Source organism: Corvus kubaryi, unplaced genomic scaffold, assembly GCF_017639235.1.
Source record: "Corvus kubaryi isolate FWS band 111438036 unplaced genomic scaffold, C.kubaryi_AGA036_p1.0 65026, whole genome shotgun sequence".
NCBI classification, from domain to species: domain Eukaryota; kingdom Metazoa; phylum Chordata; class Aves; order Passeriformes; family Corvidae; genus Corvus; species Corvus kubaryi.
In genome coordinates, this window is record NW_024581703.1 from 59,807 (window position 1) to 74,459 (window position 14,653).

At 47.7% G+C, this 14,653-nt stretch overlaps 1 protein-coding gene across 1 annotated transcript; it reads right to left on the bottom strand.

Moving 5' to 3' along the window:
* Positions 1 to 5,774: 5,774 nt before the first annotated feature.
* Positions 5,775 to 14,453, bottom strand: LOC121672885 (protein MTO1 homolog, mitochondrial-like). Its single transcript, XM_042045787.1, has 12 exons — positions 13,771 to 14,453; positions 13,455 to 13,654; positions 12,918 to 13,035; positions 11,948 to 12,237; positions 9,831 to 9,943; positions 9,503 to 9,693; positions 9,139 to 9,269; positions 8,461 to 8,665; positions 8,208 to 8,379; positions 7,374 to 7,492; positions 6,732 to 6,889; positions 5,775 to 6,556 (listed from the first exon to the last, which is right to left on the bottom strand). The coding sequence occupies exons 1-12, from the start codon at positions 14,444 to 14,446 to the stop codon at positions 6,335 to 6,337; spliced, it is 2,595 nt and encodes an 864-aa protein (XP_041901721.1). The 5' UTR covers positions 14,447 to 14,453; the 3' UTR covers positions 5,775 to 6,334.
* Positions 14,454 to 14,653: the final 200 nt, after the last annotated feature.

Here is a 14,653-nt window from a genome sequence, read left to right on the forward strand (position 1 = left end):
CCCTGGAAGATACCAAAACTGTACTGGCTTCCAAGGTACAGATGCTGTGGTTTTTCAGCCTTTTCTGAGTCCTCTTTAGTCCCTTCAGATTATTTCTGCATTGTAAATCAATTACGTAATTGCCTGCTCTTTTAAAAATCAGGTTACTTTCCCTGGCTGCCTATCACTAATTCTTTAATCCTTTTATGTTTCAAATATTTACACAACATAATTCAAAGCTACCAGCTTCTCTGCACTGGCAAGGTGACAGCTGAACCCATGTTCTCCTTGAAAGATGCTGAGTGACGTGCTGAGGAAAGCTGGTGAGGAATCAGAGTGGGATACCCTGGTGAAGGGTCTGTGGCCTGTGCGTGGGGGTCGGTGGGGCAGCAGCAGAGTGCACACAGGGTGTCAACCAAGGAACTGGTTTTGCTTATTTCTTCCTTTAAAAAAGCAAAACAAGTTGGAAGGTACCTAAGCTTTTATTGGTGAATCATCCCCATGGGCCAAGTGCATGATTTTAAGGTTCGCCCTCAGCGTGCTGAGGTGCTTGCTAAGGCTTTCTCCTGGCTCTTCTCAGTGAAGCAGTCCAGAACCCTGGGCATCCCCCTGCAAGGGCATCTGCTAGCTCAGGCCCAGCACAAACCCTAGTCCGTGGGTTAATATGCTAATTTTTTTGCATTACATAGTCATGGAAATAAGCAGAGCCAGCTCACTCCTAACTCAGGGCCCTGCCTGCCCTGCCAGCATCAGTCACAGTCACATTTTCCCTTTCAGCCCAGCAAAATCTGGATTATTTAGTACAAAGGGAAGAGCCACAGCATTTCCCCACCCCAGGTCCCTATTCTGCACAGCTCAGCACAGCTGGCGAAAGCTGCTGACTCCAAACCTGCACAGAGATGGAAAGGCAAGAATAATGTCCCCTTCTGGAGGGGATTGATTGCAGGTAGGGTTGAAATTTAAAAGCAAGTTTCAGGTTCCTCTTATCTGCAGCCACCTGGACACATCTTAATCAAAACACCCATTTTTTCCTTTGATATATGTATATATATGCACATATACATGCACATCTATATATTACATATAACATATATATATGTATCTCTATAAATTAATAAGGTGCCTACTTAACTTTTTTTTATAATTGCAGTTGCCAGACTTCTTAAAAATCTGCAGTTCCTATTTTGAAGATGAATTCTAAGCTAATTCCTTATTAAAGAAATAAATAAATGAATGAATATTTAGTTATTGATAATTAGTTATTATTTTTACATATTATTGATATTTGTTATATATAGTTGTTGTTATTATTATATATTTCATTAATATTTAATAAATATTTAGTTTATAAGCTAGGCTGTGGTTCTGCTAATAGGACACGAATATTTTGGAGAAAGAGATGTAGGATTGTTGGTGTTTAGTTCTCTCTTTGTAAAACAAGTTCTTTAATAGCCTTTCCCAGAGGAAAAAAAGAAGGAATAGATGAATTTAAATGTAATTATAAGTTTGCTTGACTGATATTACTAGTAAGAGTAACTAATATCACCTAGCCTGCTGCTAAAGCACTTCTTTGGATGACAGTATCCTAACTCTTTAGAGAAGGAGGGGGTGTATATATGCGCCTAGGGAGTGGGAGAAGGAAAACCATCCTGAGCAGGGGTTCTGCACTACTGCAGTCACTTCCTTGTGAGGGGAATTCCTGCGGCTCATTTCTGGGCACGCATTCCCCAGATTGCTACACACGTGGCACAGCCGAGGAGAGCTGAGATCACAGCCTGTGACGCGACCACTCCGCTCCTGAACGGCCGCTTCCAGCTGGTGCCTGACGCCCACCACTGTCCACCAGCCAGCTCTGGGGCAATGCCACCAAGCTGGCCCTGTCACATGCCACCTGGCCAAAGTCTCCCGAGGTGCAGTGGGACAAGGACAAAACCTCGCTGAAGCGCCAGCTCAGCACTACCAGGCACAGCAGCCGTTCCACTTGTGACTCCAAAATCCCGTACACGTGTGACACAGGCCACCACCTGGTCACACGCGGCAATTTTCAAGTTAAACCACAGTAAATTGCAAGGGAAGAAACTGGTCACGAGGCTGTTGTCACCTCCCCTCTCCTCTTGCTTCCCTGTAAGGCAGAGTGAGCTCATTTCCCACCTGGCTCCATGCCTGCTCTTCAGTTAACCACATCAAGCACTAAGTCACTCGGAAAAAGAACGAACGGCGTGCGACAATGACCCTCCTGGGGCTTGTGCTGGCAGCTGCAGCTGATGCTAGACATGAGCACCTTCACCCTTCACTTGTTCTGCCTCCGTCTCTCTCGCAGCCCAGGCCTTCGCTGAGCTGTGCTCCTCCCGGGAGCCCTCTGCAGCCCATTCGTGTGGCTCTGCTGACCCACTCCTGCAGCAGCAGGGGGGGCATCCACTCTGTGGGGACACTCACTCTGTAGGGACACAGGGAAGCTGAGGGCATGGATATGCCTGTTCATGGCTGAGCATCCCAAGGAGACATCACAGGCCATCAAAATATCCAGTCTTAGGTCTGCAAAGAGGTGAAGGAGGTGCAGCCTCCAGCTTTCAGGACAGAAAGTTTGCCACTACTGCATCCCTTGGCACAGAGGTCAAGGCCCACGGGGGCATGGTGACCACACAATGATGAGTACGGAGTCAGAGATCCTCTGATGGGGATCCACATCAGTCTCCTCCCTCAGAGTTACACTTGAAGGGTTAAACCTGCACAGTGCTTTAGAAAGGAGACAAAAAGCACAGTTTGTTTCCCCAAAGCAGCACTGTCATTAAAAAACCAGATCAAGAACCAATCCTGTTTTCTCTGCCCTTTATGTAATAGCAATTGCCAAGCAAGTCTCCCATCTCCCATCTGAATGCCTGGACACCACTAATTTTAGTCAAAGGAGGGGAAAGACACCTTTTATTTCTCAGTAGCCCCATGAAGTCAAGGCGAAAGATGGAAACAACAGCCTGGAAGGACTCTGGGCAGCACTGGCCATGGTTTAATGGGAAGAGCTGAGAGCACCTTCTTGGTGGAAACAGTATCTCCAAGGGGACAGTAGATTCCTCCCTGCATCCACTAAATGACATCCTGAGATACTTGTCACTGGTTGAGGAAGACAACCTGGGAAGCATAATCATCAAAGCTGGTAATCCCTGAATGTTTAAAACCACTGCACGTGAAGACTGTTAGTTAACAAAGTGCAAGGGTAGCGCACAACTGGGAGGCACAATGTGCTTGCCAAGGGCCAGCCAAGTGGGGGACTAAGACAAGCAGACACTGCTGCACCATTGCAAACATCCCAGCAGCACTGAGACCATCTAAGGTTGCAGCTTTTAGTGTCTCCTAGCATAAAATGTCTTTCCATTTTTCTCTTGCTTTCATCTCTCAGGCAGAAATAAAGAAAAGATGAAGAAACTGCTCAGTTCAACTACGATATGAAATGAAAACTAGAGTAGGGAAGAAGCTGTCTTAAAAATCTGGGATAAGATAGAATGGTAGAGATTGGAGGAAAAAGTGCTGATCACCAGGCCTGTGTTCTGCAGGAGGGAAAAAGAGACATACATACACATTGAAGCAGGGAACACAAAGACACTTGGTATGTGCAGAAAGTTAGGTCAACCTCACCACACACCCTCCCTCACTGCTTGCCTGGTCACAGCAAGGATTACAGGACAACAAAGTGCCATTCATTACTGCACAGACAAGGAAAAGCAGACAGCTGTGTCAAGAGCAGGCTCCTCCAGTTCTGCCCTTCCCATCCTGTCAGCCCTAGCAAGGCCACAGGACCTGTGAGGGTCTAAGCTCACTTTGTCTTCATGTAAAAACCAAACCTTGGGCCTTGTAACAAATCCCCGGTGGTTAGAAACCAGATGGCACAAGGTGTCCCTCCTATCTGCCCATGCTACTTACAGCAGATTATTCAGCCTTTCTGTGCTTGGTTTTCTTAACAAAATGAATAGAACTGCTTGCAGCAATGATTTCTTTTCACGTTAAAAGTCATCTCAAACAAGAACTGTTCAACCAGCACAAAATATTGTGGCAAGTTCTGTTCTCATAAAACCAATACCTGAGGGACAGCCAGTCCTCAAACTTGTGCATATGCCAGGTTTTCCATTTCAGCAAATATGGACATCATTAACCTACATAGGTGAACAGAAGACACCCTGTCTTAACAAGGGAAGTCACCAGTGGCCAAAGACCCACTTCATGCTGAAACAGAAAAAGCAGTTAGTACAGAAGATCTGCTGGGAAGCCATGCATCCATGTGCTTCTGACTTCAATTTCCCCTGAAGTTAACTCCTCCCCCCTCCTTAGACCACAGCTGTGCATTATTAAATTGTTAAAGGTAAGAAATGCAGAAGTCCTCTCCTTCTGCTCTTCCTTCGACACTGGTGCAGCCCAGCTCAGTGGAATCACGCTTTCATTTATGCTGCATGTGTGAGACCAGAAGCACTGAAATAAATTTAGCCTGGAAAGCTGAGGAAAGTGTTTCCTTTTGTAGCAGGGAGCAAGGTACTTGCCTTTAAAGGTACACATTATTGAAAGCTAAATAGTCCTGTCAAATGACCGCTGACAAGGACTAGGAAATGCAGTTTTGAGACTGCATAATCGGATTAAAAGTGAGAGGATGAAGGTATCAATAGGGCCTCCTTCCTAGGCCCTACAAACTAGATCTAAGTTTTTACAGATACCAGTGCATCAAACCCAAACATAATACAAACATAATGCAGTGAAGAAAGCATACAACTTTCTTGACTGGAAGTTCTGCCTCTTTGAATAGACAGATTAAGGATTTTTTTGGATTCACATAGCTGGAATTCCATAGGCACCATACCTAGACCCAAAATTACACCACAGAAAGCACACCTGCCTTTCTTATGCTGAACTTAAGGCTTGCAAGGTTGAAGTAAATCTTTGAGCCAACAAGGATTGAAGGAAAACAGGCCACAAATATAAAGGGGCACGTAGATGTTAGCTTTCCCAAGCCATTCTGGCATGAACCAACCTACAGATCACGTGTCTAAAGCTCTTCCACACAAGCCAGTGGCTGGTGACAGGGAAGTGCTTTCAGGTAGATGGATGATGTCCCAAACAAAGCTGCAAACTCTGCTCATCCTCCTGCTGCATGACAGAGTCTCTGTCAACAAAAAGGATTTGCTCTGACTCCTTTCTTTGGACAGAAAAGCAATCCTCACCCAGAGCAAATACGCCAGAGAAATTTCCAGAATCGTAATTCCAAAATGACAGATATCTATCTATCTATCTATTTGGGTCATGGTTGGACTTGATGACCTTAAGGGTCTTTTCCAACCTGTAAGATCCTCCGATTTAACTGCAACAAAAAGTGTTCTGAAGCCAGAGGATATTCAGAAATGAGACCAGCACCAGAGACTGCTGCCCGACTCAAGCAAGGATTTGGTAGGTGCACAGCAACACCCTGAATCCATACATATTTCTGGCAAGCAACTGCTCAACTGCCCAGTTGACCCAATTGACTTGGATCTCGCTCAAATCAAAGTTCTATTCCTCTCAGTTGCAGGACCAGTGCTGATGACAAACCCTTGGGACCCACTCCTCCAGCCCCCAGCATTTCAGACAGAGCTTCACAGTGCCCGGGCTGAGGTCCATGGGGCAGGTTCCTGTATGTCCCCCACCCTCCTCAGCTCCCAGCCTTGTCCAGCTGCCTCCCCAGCTCTGTAGTGAATCTCAGCCCACCTTACATGTGGGAACTGTGATCTGGTAAACTGGCAAGGCCCTGCTGAAAGCAAAGTGATAACCGAGTTCTTCAGGAAGTTACAAGCTAAGCTTTATTTATTTTAAAAGAGAAAAACAGCTTCAGGATGTGGTGTTTACATTCAGTCTCCTATGTAGATTTAAATATTCATGTGGCACATGTTTCCACAGCCAAGTGTTTCCTAGTGGCTGACACCAGCCAGTGCACAGTCACTGCACAGCTATGAACACAAGTACTGAACTCAATGGAACACACTTTCCAGCTCCAATCCTCTTGTGCGCCATGGGCTTAGCATGGTAACACTTCTTACTCATTTCAGAAGAGCTAAACACTGTCCTTCACAAGATGCAGATTTTGACTATCTGAAGTCTTCCAAATGAGTGGAATTTTAAAAGCAGTTCTCCCGTCTCTCCATTTGCATCAGCAAAATCACAGGCTGTATTTAGGTTTCTGAGCATTTACTTTGTGCATTCATCGTCTTCGTTCTATGCAATGACAATGCCACAGAACCCAGCTGGAACTCCTCTGGATCTGGCCAGCATGGGTGTCATCTGGGAAGAGGCTCAGGAGCACGGGGGATCTTGCCACAAAGTCTGGCAGGATCGGTGCCATTCTCTACAAAGGTGTTTTAACAAACTTTGTCTCCTCTTCAGAAAACTCTGCAGAAATCAGTCTTTGTGAAGCTGCTTTGTCTGAGTACATTTTCCCTGGGAAATACTCCCCAGCCTGAGGCCCAGCTTTTAGCTTCTCTGTCTTCTGGTGACTGGTTTTCACAAATCTTAGCAGGTTAACAATAGCAGCTGGGGTGATTCCAGGGATGCGGCTGACTGCACCAATCTGCACGTGGAGACAGGAACAAGTTAACCACCACCAAACCTACACACTGGAGCTAGTGAGAAATGAGATCAAGACCTGTGGGTATTCCTTTCCCTGATTCTTGCACCCCCACGCCCCTTGAGAAGACAGAAGGGATTTCACTGCTGCTCAGCCCTGCTGTGGCTGAATTTCTCACCGTCTGCGGGCGGTTTGAGTCCAGCTTCTCCCGCACCTCTGCGGAGAGTGAGGCATCAATGGCAAAGTAATCCAGGTCGTCTGGCAGCTGGAGCGCCTCGTCACGACGCACTTCTTCTATTTCCTGCTGCTGATTGACTACACACCACTCATAAGCAGCTGTGGTGATCAGGGGAACAAGAAAACCAGATATAAATAGATATTCACGTGAAATAAGTCACTTGCAAGAAGTCTTGGAAGCACAGTGAGCAATTCCACTGAGATGGTCAAAAGCTCCTAAGGAAATTTCCAGCCCCACGGGCTATAGAGTCTAATTCGCGTCACTGCTTTGGAAGAAGTCATACTCTTTGATTTGTTACGGGAATTTAGATACATGGGTTGTTTGTATCTTCTCATCCCAACACAGGATGGTCTATTTGATGGGGCAGTAAAGAGGAAAAAAACCCAAAGAGTGATCTTACCCACCAAAGAGTGAAACACTGGTGCACAGAAAGGGCTGCAGTTTATGGTAAAAAGTTCACACTCTGATCAGAGCGTTTCATTTCTCTAAGCAGCAACATAAAACACACTAGGACAATTGCTCTCCCCTTACTGAACAAACCTATGCAGATCACCATGAGAGAGCCTAACCCTTGTACTCTACCTTCTATTTTCAATCTTTCTGCCAGTTCTTTCCACTGAGCAAGCTTGCCCAGGGGCTCTGGGACAGCCTTTGCCAGAATCTCCATGTTGGCATCTTGATATTGAAGGATATCAAAGGCACTGTGGAGAAGAAGAGTAAACATTTATGGTACAAAGGAGTCACACTTGTAAGGCAGACTAATGGCTGTTCCCAGCTCAAACTTATAAAATACTTAGCATAAGCCAGAACAACTGCAGAGCCAAGCTCAATTCACTACTATCTCCTCTCAGTACACAGAAGAGCTGCTAAACTCTCGAAGAGAGACTCCTCCCATAAAATTACAGCAAGACAGATGGGACAAGGACAAGGGTACCAAGGGAAACCTTTCACACAGACTCTGTCAGCCAGGTCTTAGTCACTGATTTAAAACAACAGAAAAGACGAGATAAAGTATGGGTAAGGGAAGTAAGGGCCTTTGTGTACAAGAACAGCTACCACCTGACACCAGCCTGAAATCAACTGCTGCTTTACCAAGCTTTTAGCAAAGCTGCAACCTACTGCAAAACCGTCACCAGCTGATGACTTGTGTAAGGATAGCAAGAAGTGTCTGGGCCAGTGGAGCACTCCCTTGCTTTGAGAGCACATGTCAGCAACAGCAAGCGTGGAATACTAAGAACACCAATACCATACTTATTCTACAGGCAAACATCAGATGTGTGTCCCCTGAAGGTGGTAAAGTAGGAACCTTGGAGTACTGCCAGCTTCAGGAAGGATGGACAAATGCTGTGAAACCATTAGCCGGATGTACTAAAGCAAGCATAGGTCAAACCAGAAAGCTCCAGCTGTAACCTTTACCTGACAGGTGACCTGCGATTGCTACTGATGGGAACTTCTGGTAGTAACTGGGACCATTTGGATATGCTGAACTGAAGTGATTTTAGTGTTGCAATCCCATCCTCTAATGCAGCTCTCATCTTAACTGCTTGTTCGTATCGCTGCTGTGACACACACCCAGCTTCTTCAAAGCCTGCAGAGACAGATGGTGTATGAGACAAAGGTCTACAGCCAGGCAGGGCTGGTCACTGCAAGAGCTACCACAGCAAAGCACCTCTGCGGGTGAGCCTGGCGTCAGCGTTGTCCGGCCGCAGGGACATGCGGAACTCCACGCGGCTGGTGAACATCCGGTAGGGCTCGCTGGTGCCCAGCGTGGTGAGGTCATCGATCAGCACACCCACGTAGCCCTCGGTGCGGCTGACGGTGAATGGGGGCTTGCCACGAACCCGCAGACAAGCATTGATCCCAGCAATCACACCCTGCGCAGGCAGAACAAACCAAACACATCCATTGGTCTCCTCTTAGCAGAAACATCAGCACATCTGCCTCCACAGGCTCACATGCCCAACCATGCCCAGGAAAACGCAACAGTCTGTGCCAGTAATCCAGGCAGCTTCCGTCTTGCAGCATTATTGAGTGTCTGAAGGGCTTCTTGGCCCCTGCTGATGCGTCTGGAGACAATTCCCACGTTTTCAATTATACCCACTGCACAGTCTTCATGCTGAAACACTTTACAGGGCTTTCAATTACTTTTGTTACTGCACCCTTCATGATAACAACTGCAGATACTTGTACAGACACAAATAAAAATATCTTGAGCAAATCTGGAATTAGGCTGAGCAACAAACGTAAGAACATCTCATGAGCACAAAACAGGCCTAGCAAGACTTCACAAAGACCAAGGCAATATCCCTTTCTGAGTGCTGAATATATAACAGTCAAATTTGCCCACCTGAGCTGCAGCTTCTTCATAGCCTGTTGTGCCATTTATCTGGCCTGCAAAGAAGAGACGCTGAACAAGACGCGACTCGAGAGAAGTGGTCAGTTGTCGGGGGTCTAAAAAGTCATACTGTACCCCATAGCCTGTGACACACCACAAGACAGATGTTACAGGAGCGATTGTCAAGGCAATCAATGGAGCAGAACAGCTTATCAATTTTATTTATGATTCCCGAACAAACAAGGAAAAATCCCTGCATCCAAGAATTAGTTTGCTTTGTATTTCCTTTGTTTTGCTACGCTTTAAACAAAACCTGCTTTTCATTAACTAGTAAATAAATATGACCAATAGGTTTAAAACTATTCAGCTCCCTCACCTGGCTGTAGCATCTTAGCTTTTTCCAAGCCTGGGACGGATTTGATCACCTGCTCCTGGAGCTCAGGTGGCAGTGTCATGGACATGCCTTGGGGGTAAATGATGTTGGACTCCAAGCCTTCGGGCTCCAGCCACACCTGATGTTCTCGGTTTGGGAAGCGCAGCACCTTTGATTCAAGAGAGGGACAGTACCTGCAACAGTAAACAGCCATGAGCACAACCTGACATGGAGAAAATGTAACTTCCCAGAAGCAAAGCAGGAGAGACCCACAGCTCCAAAGAGACCGCCAGCTTGCCCCCTAGAGAGCCTTGTGTGATGCCACACTCACCGCGGGCCCCTGGTGGTCTCCCTGACGTGGTTGTTCAGGTGGAGGTTATCGCAGATAATTTGCTGGGCCTTCAGGTTAGTGCGAGTCAGGTAACAGGACAGCTGATCTTCTGGCTGGAAGAGGCCAAAGCTCGGCCTAAGTTAATGTGGTCACAACACCGTATCCTTACTGAACAATTCTGAGATCACCAAGACCTTTTCCATGATGGCCATCTTTCCCTCCTGGGATCAGCCAGCAGTGCGGTCATACCCACTGTACAGACCGAACACAAGCGATCAGAGAGCCTGAGCAACATGCCCAAAACCAGACTGAGAACAGGACAGAACTTGGGAATCCGGAATTCAAGTTCTATCCTATACGCTCTATTCCTAATTACAGAGTGGATATTCCCATTAAACCAGCATGTTATAGCACAGCATTCACACTGATCACAGGAAAAAAAAAGCTCTGGAGTTAGAAGAGTAAATGCTGACCCTACAGCTAACAGCCACTTAAAAGAGTTTAGTGAAGAAAAACCAAAAGAATCTCTTGGAGAGGAAAAAAAAAACAAACCTCAGAACTCTGCAATCAACATGAAAAATTCAAAGTTTGGAAAAAACCTCGCCATGTAAAGTATTCCACTGATTTTCTGAAAAAGAGTCAAGAGACTCCACATTCCAAATATGATAATCTAGCACCGTAACTCTTTAAAACGCTCAGTGAGTTATATATTAGTTAGCCAGGACTCTTGTGATTTTTTACAAAAATTTCATGATGAACTATGTTTAATTAGTTAAGGAAAAGTTTGACTGTGATTTTAGGTGGTTTTGATTTAGATCTGTGTTGGCTGAGTGTCAGTACAAAACCCAGAGAAATCATCTCACTGCACCTGCAGAAAGGAACTCCATGGATCCATATCCCTTAGAGAATTTAATCAACAGTTGAAGAATAAAATTCAATAAATAATTGTTTAATGGTTATCATATAACTACAGATGACTTAGATGCCATAGGACAAGAAAGATATCTTGAGAAAGTTAAGGAGTCAAAAGCCTATACACCCCAGAAAACTCAATTACTACATTGGAGGTGCAGTAAGGGAGCCACTTCATAGGCTTGTACACCCCAGAAAACGTAATCAACAGTAATTGTCTAACCAGGACAGCGAATTCAATAAAGCACTGTTTAGCTGGATAAAACCTGGGTTATCCATTACACAAAGACAGATGATATGCTCTGGTAGTAATAAAAGAAACAGCTATAAACACTTATACCATGATGCAGTAAATTGGGCAGACTTCCGGGAGCGTCTATAAAAAATCCTGGATGTCTGAAAATTGTTGTTTCTTTGAACATGTCTGTGGCGAATAAATTCCTGATACGTTCCCAATTTTGACTCAAAATTATTATTAGGAATATTTGTCTAACAGCTTTTTGCTGTTAGACTTAAAACTCTTCATTTCAAAACCTCTCCTACACGTACCAAGGACTTCAAGTGATACTATTTTTGCCCCATCCTGATTATAAAAGGTTATTGCAATTCCTATATCCTCTGGGGCAAATTAACTCCTGATACTTAATTCTGTGCCGCTTAATTACATTATGTAAAAATAGCCCATTTTCCAAGACTTTCTTCGGAAAATTGAACCTCTTCTGCTTTTACGTTACTGTTACCCTGCCACCTCTGAGTTCTGTGGCTAAATCCATCCTTTCTCTTTCCTAGTCAGTACTATTAATGATCTCTAATTTCAACATTTTAACCTTATTCCAGAGCTAAACTAAGAAGCAAGACACTGTCAATCTCCACAATACAGGTGTAATACTGGAAGATTTTGTAAAACCACCCATGTAACCAGCACATGAAGAATACTAGCACCAGTATCACATTTCACACCAGTCTGACCCCAGAAGGAAACTTAAGTTCTCAAGTTGAGAAGTGAAAGTAAAACAGTATTTGCTTTCAAAAGAACACAAGCAGCTTCTCCCTTGCATTGACAGTCCTCAGAAATGTAACACATCCAGTACAAATACACCCCAGCGGCCTTTCCCAGCCACCAGCTCCCTGACTGATTACGAGCATGACATTCCCAGACCCACTCCCCACCTGGCTCTATGTGTACTGGATGGCTGCTATCCCACCTTTATCCACACAGCCTTGCTGAGGAAGCTGAAGGGCACAGGAGGGTTGTCAGCTGCACGCTCCTCCAGACCACTGAAGTCAATGGTATCCTTGGCAAGTCGGGGTGGTGTCCCGGTCTTCAGCCTGCCCACAGCAAATCCCAGTTTCTCCAGAGTGTGAGCCAGCCCGATGGCTGGCTGGTCCCCCAACCGCCCAGCCGGGTGCACCTCCAGTCCGATGTGGATCATACCCCTCAGAAATGTACCGGTGGTCAGGATAACACTCCTGGCACATACTGTGCTCCCATCCCCTGAAACAGCAAGTTTTCAGAGATGTACACATTTTAGTACCAACAAAGATTGGGATTCTGGTGTTTCTGTCTAACTAGACTAACAGTGTTCACTGAGGGTTTATCTGTCTTCTGTTACAGAACAATACCAGCATTCCAGTAATAAAAGCACCAACGGTAATAACTATAATTAAGCAGCATGTAGTCATTTCTGTATATTTATTATTCCTAATCAAGTTACCCCTAACAAAGAAAACCAACTCCTGGAAAAAATCCATATCCAGGCCTTTACTTCAGAAAGCTTTCTTGTTAAAACAGCAAGGGGTAATGAAGTACAAGTCTGTTAATAACAGGACCCCATGTTAATAACATTGAGGGCAGCATACACCGTTTACCAAATAAAATCTCAAAACACAGCATGGAATTCAGTATCACTAACCTGAAGAAAATGAACTTAGTTAATGTCCCAGTATACTACCAATCCAGATATTTTTGACATTGTATTACTTTGTATTACACATATTAACCTGGTTTAGTTCACACTTCGCCTAAACCAGCTCTACTGGCTAATTAATCTTTCTCACTAATGAATTAGAACTGTATAATTAATCTTCCTCATTGGTGAATCAGAAATATTTACCCCAAAGGCTGCTCCTAGTGTGGAGTAACGGAAGGCACTTAACTGAGTTACTAGCACATACCCAGAACAACTCCTGTGACTTGGCATTTCCCAGGACGGCCTGGTTCTGGTTCTGTCAAGAGAAGATCCTCCACAGATGCCTCACGAACTGTCAACAGTGGTGTGTTAAGGATTTCTTTCTGTCACGAAAAGAGTTACTGCAAAAATCTAGGAAGTTATGAGACATATGGGCAATCCCGAACCCTGCTGACTTCTGAAACATCTACTACTCGCTTCCATTCCTACCAGGTCATTTGGCAGACACTCAGTTATGGTACTGTCCTGATCTATCATGTAGAAGTTTTCATTCACATAAAGTTTTAGCTCAAATAAACTACTTGGCCATGAAGCCTGACCTCTATCTAAAACACTGGAGAATTTTTTAAACTATGCTGAGCTCCAACAACTTACACTGCATCTAAGTACCAAACAACACGGCATCTAGGTTTGCTCGGTAAATAATGAAAAGCAAAACATAGCCCCTTCCTTCGTAAAGCTCAGCAGCGTATTCCGACACCCGGCAGTCCGCCCGCCGAGCCGCCCGGCGCGGCTCCCTCACCTGCATGTTCTCCTTGTACAGGCCGCGGTCGATCTGTGCGCGGAGGCCCCACACGGCCGGGCCCTTGCGGCGGTTCAGCACTTTGTAGTGAACACCGGAGCGGTCACACACGCGGCCGCACAGCCCGTCCAGGGCGTCCACCTCCCGCATGAGGTGCCCCTTCCCGATGCCGCCGAAGGACGGGTTGCACGACATTTCCCCTGAGTAAGGGAGACAGGGACACCCTCAGCACAGCCGCCGCACAAAGTCTCCCGCGACCTCCCCGGCTCAGCGCCGCTCCCCACGCCGTAGAGACCCCGGGCACCCGCGGCGGTACCGATGGTGCCGATCCTGTGCGTGAGCAGCAGCGTGCGGGCCCCGCCGCGAGAGGCCGCCGCCGCCGCCTCCGTGCCCGCATGGCCCCCGCCGATCACCACCACGTCGTAGCGCGGCGCCGCCGCCGCCCCGACCTCGCTGCCCGCCTGGCGGTGCCCAGGGCGAGGCGCTGGGGGCAGCAGCAGCCGGCGGCAGCCGCTGCGCAGGAACATGGCGGCAGGGCCGGCCCTCCCGGCAGCCCGAGCAGGGGGCGGGAGCGCCGCCGCGGCTCCTCCGCCCCGGAGCGAAAAGCAGGGCCGGGCGGGAGCGGCGGGGCCGAGCGCCTCCCCGCGGCCGCCCGTCCTCTCGCCCCGCGCGGCTGGAAAAGCCGGGCCGTGCCGGTGATCACGTGCCCTCGCCCCGCGGGCGGGAGGGAGGAGCCGCCCGGGAGCGGGAAAACGCTCCACGCGGATTGGAGGGAGGCTGCAGACTGGCTGTTGCTGCCGGAGCTTTCTCGTGCCCGGCTGAACTCGGCAGCGCCGGGCAGCGCCTCGCCTCCGCCCCGCTCGCTGGGTTTCGTTTCTTAGGGGAGGCGCGCTGCCTGGAAGAGGAACTCGGCTGAAGCCAGAGGCGGGAACCCCGTCTCTCGCGGGGGCGCGCTCGCCGTGTTGCGGGTGCGGAGACGGAACGGCGGCCATGGACAGCGCGGGCGGCAGGGGAGCGCGGGCCAGGCGGGAGACGCGTCCCGCAGCTCCGCGGGGCCGGGGCGCGGGGAAGGGCGCAGCTCGCAGCCCCGCGCGGGGCCGCGTCGCGGGTGAATGCCCGAGCGGCGCCGCGACCCTCCGGGCCCCGCGGACCGACGGGACGCGTCTCCCGCCTGGCCCGCGCTCCCCTGCCGCCCGCGC

Excerpts from the sequence above, each read along its gene's own strand:
- LOC121672885 (XM_042045787.1), bottom strand. The coding sequence starts at position 14,446 with ATGGCCGCCGTTCCGTCTCCGCACCCGCAACACGGCGAGCGCGCCCCC. Across the intron at positions 12,238-12,917 it reads AGTCACAGGAGTTGTTCTGG|GGGATGGGAGCACAGTATGT; the intron begins GTATGTGCTAGT and ends TTGCTGTTTCAG. Across the intron at positions 6,557-6,731 it reads ACTCAAACCGCCCGCAGACG|ATTGGTGCAGTCAGCCGCAT; the intron begins GTGAGAAATTCA and ends CTCCACGTGCAG.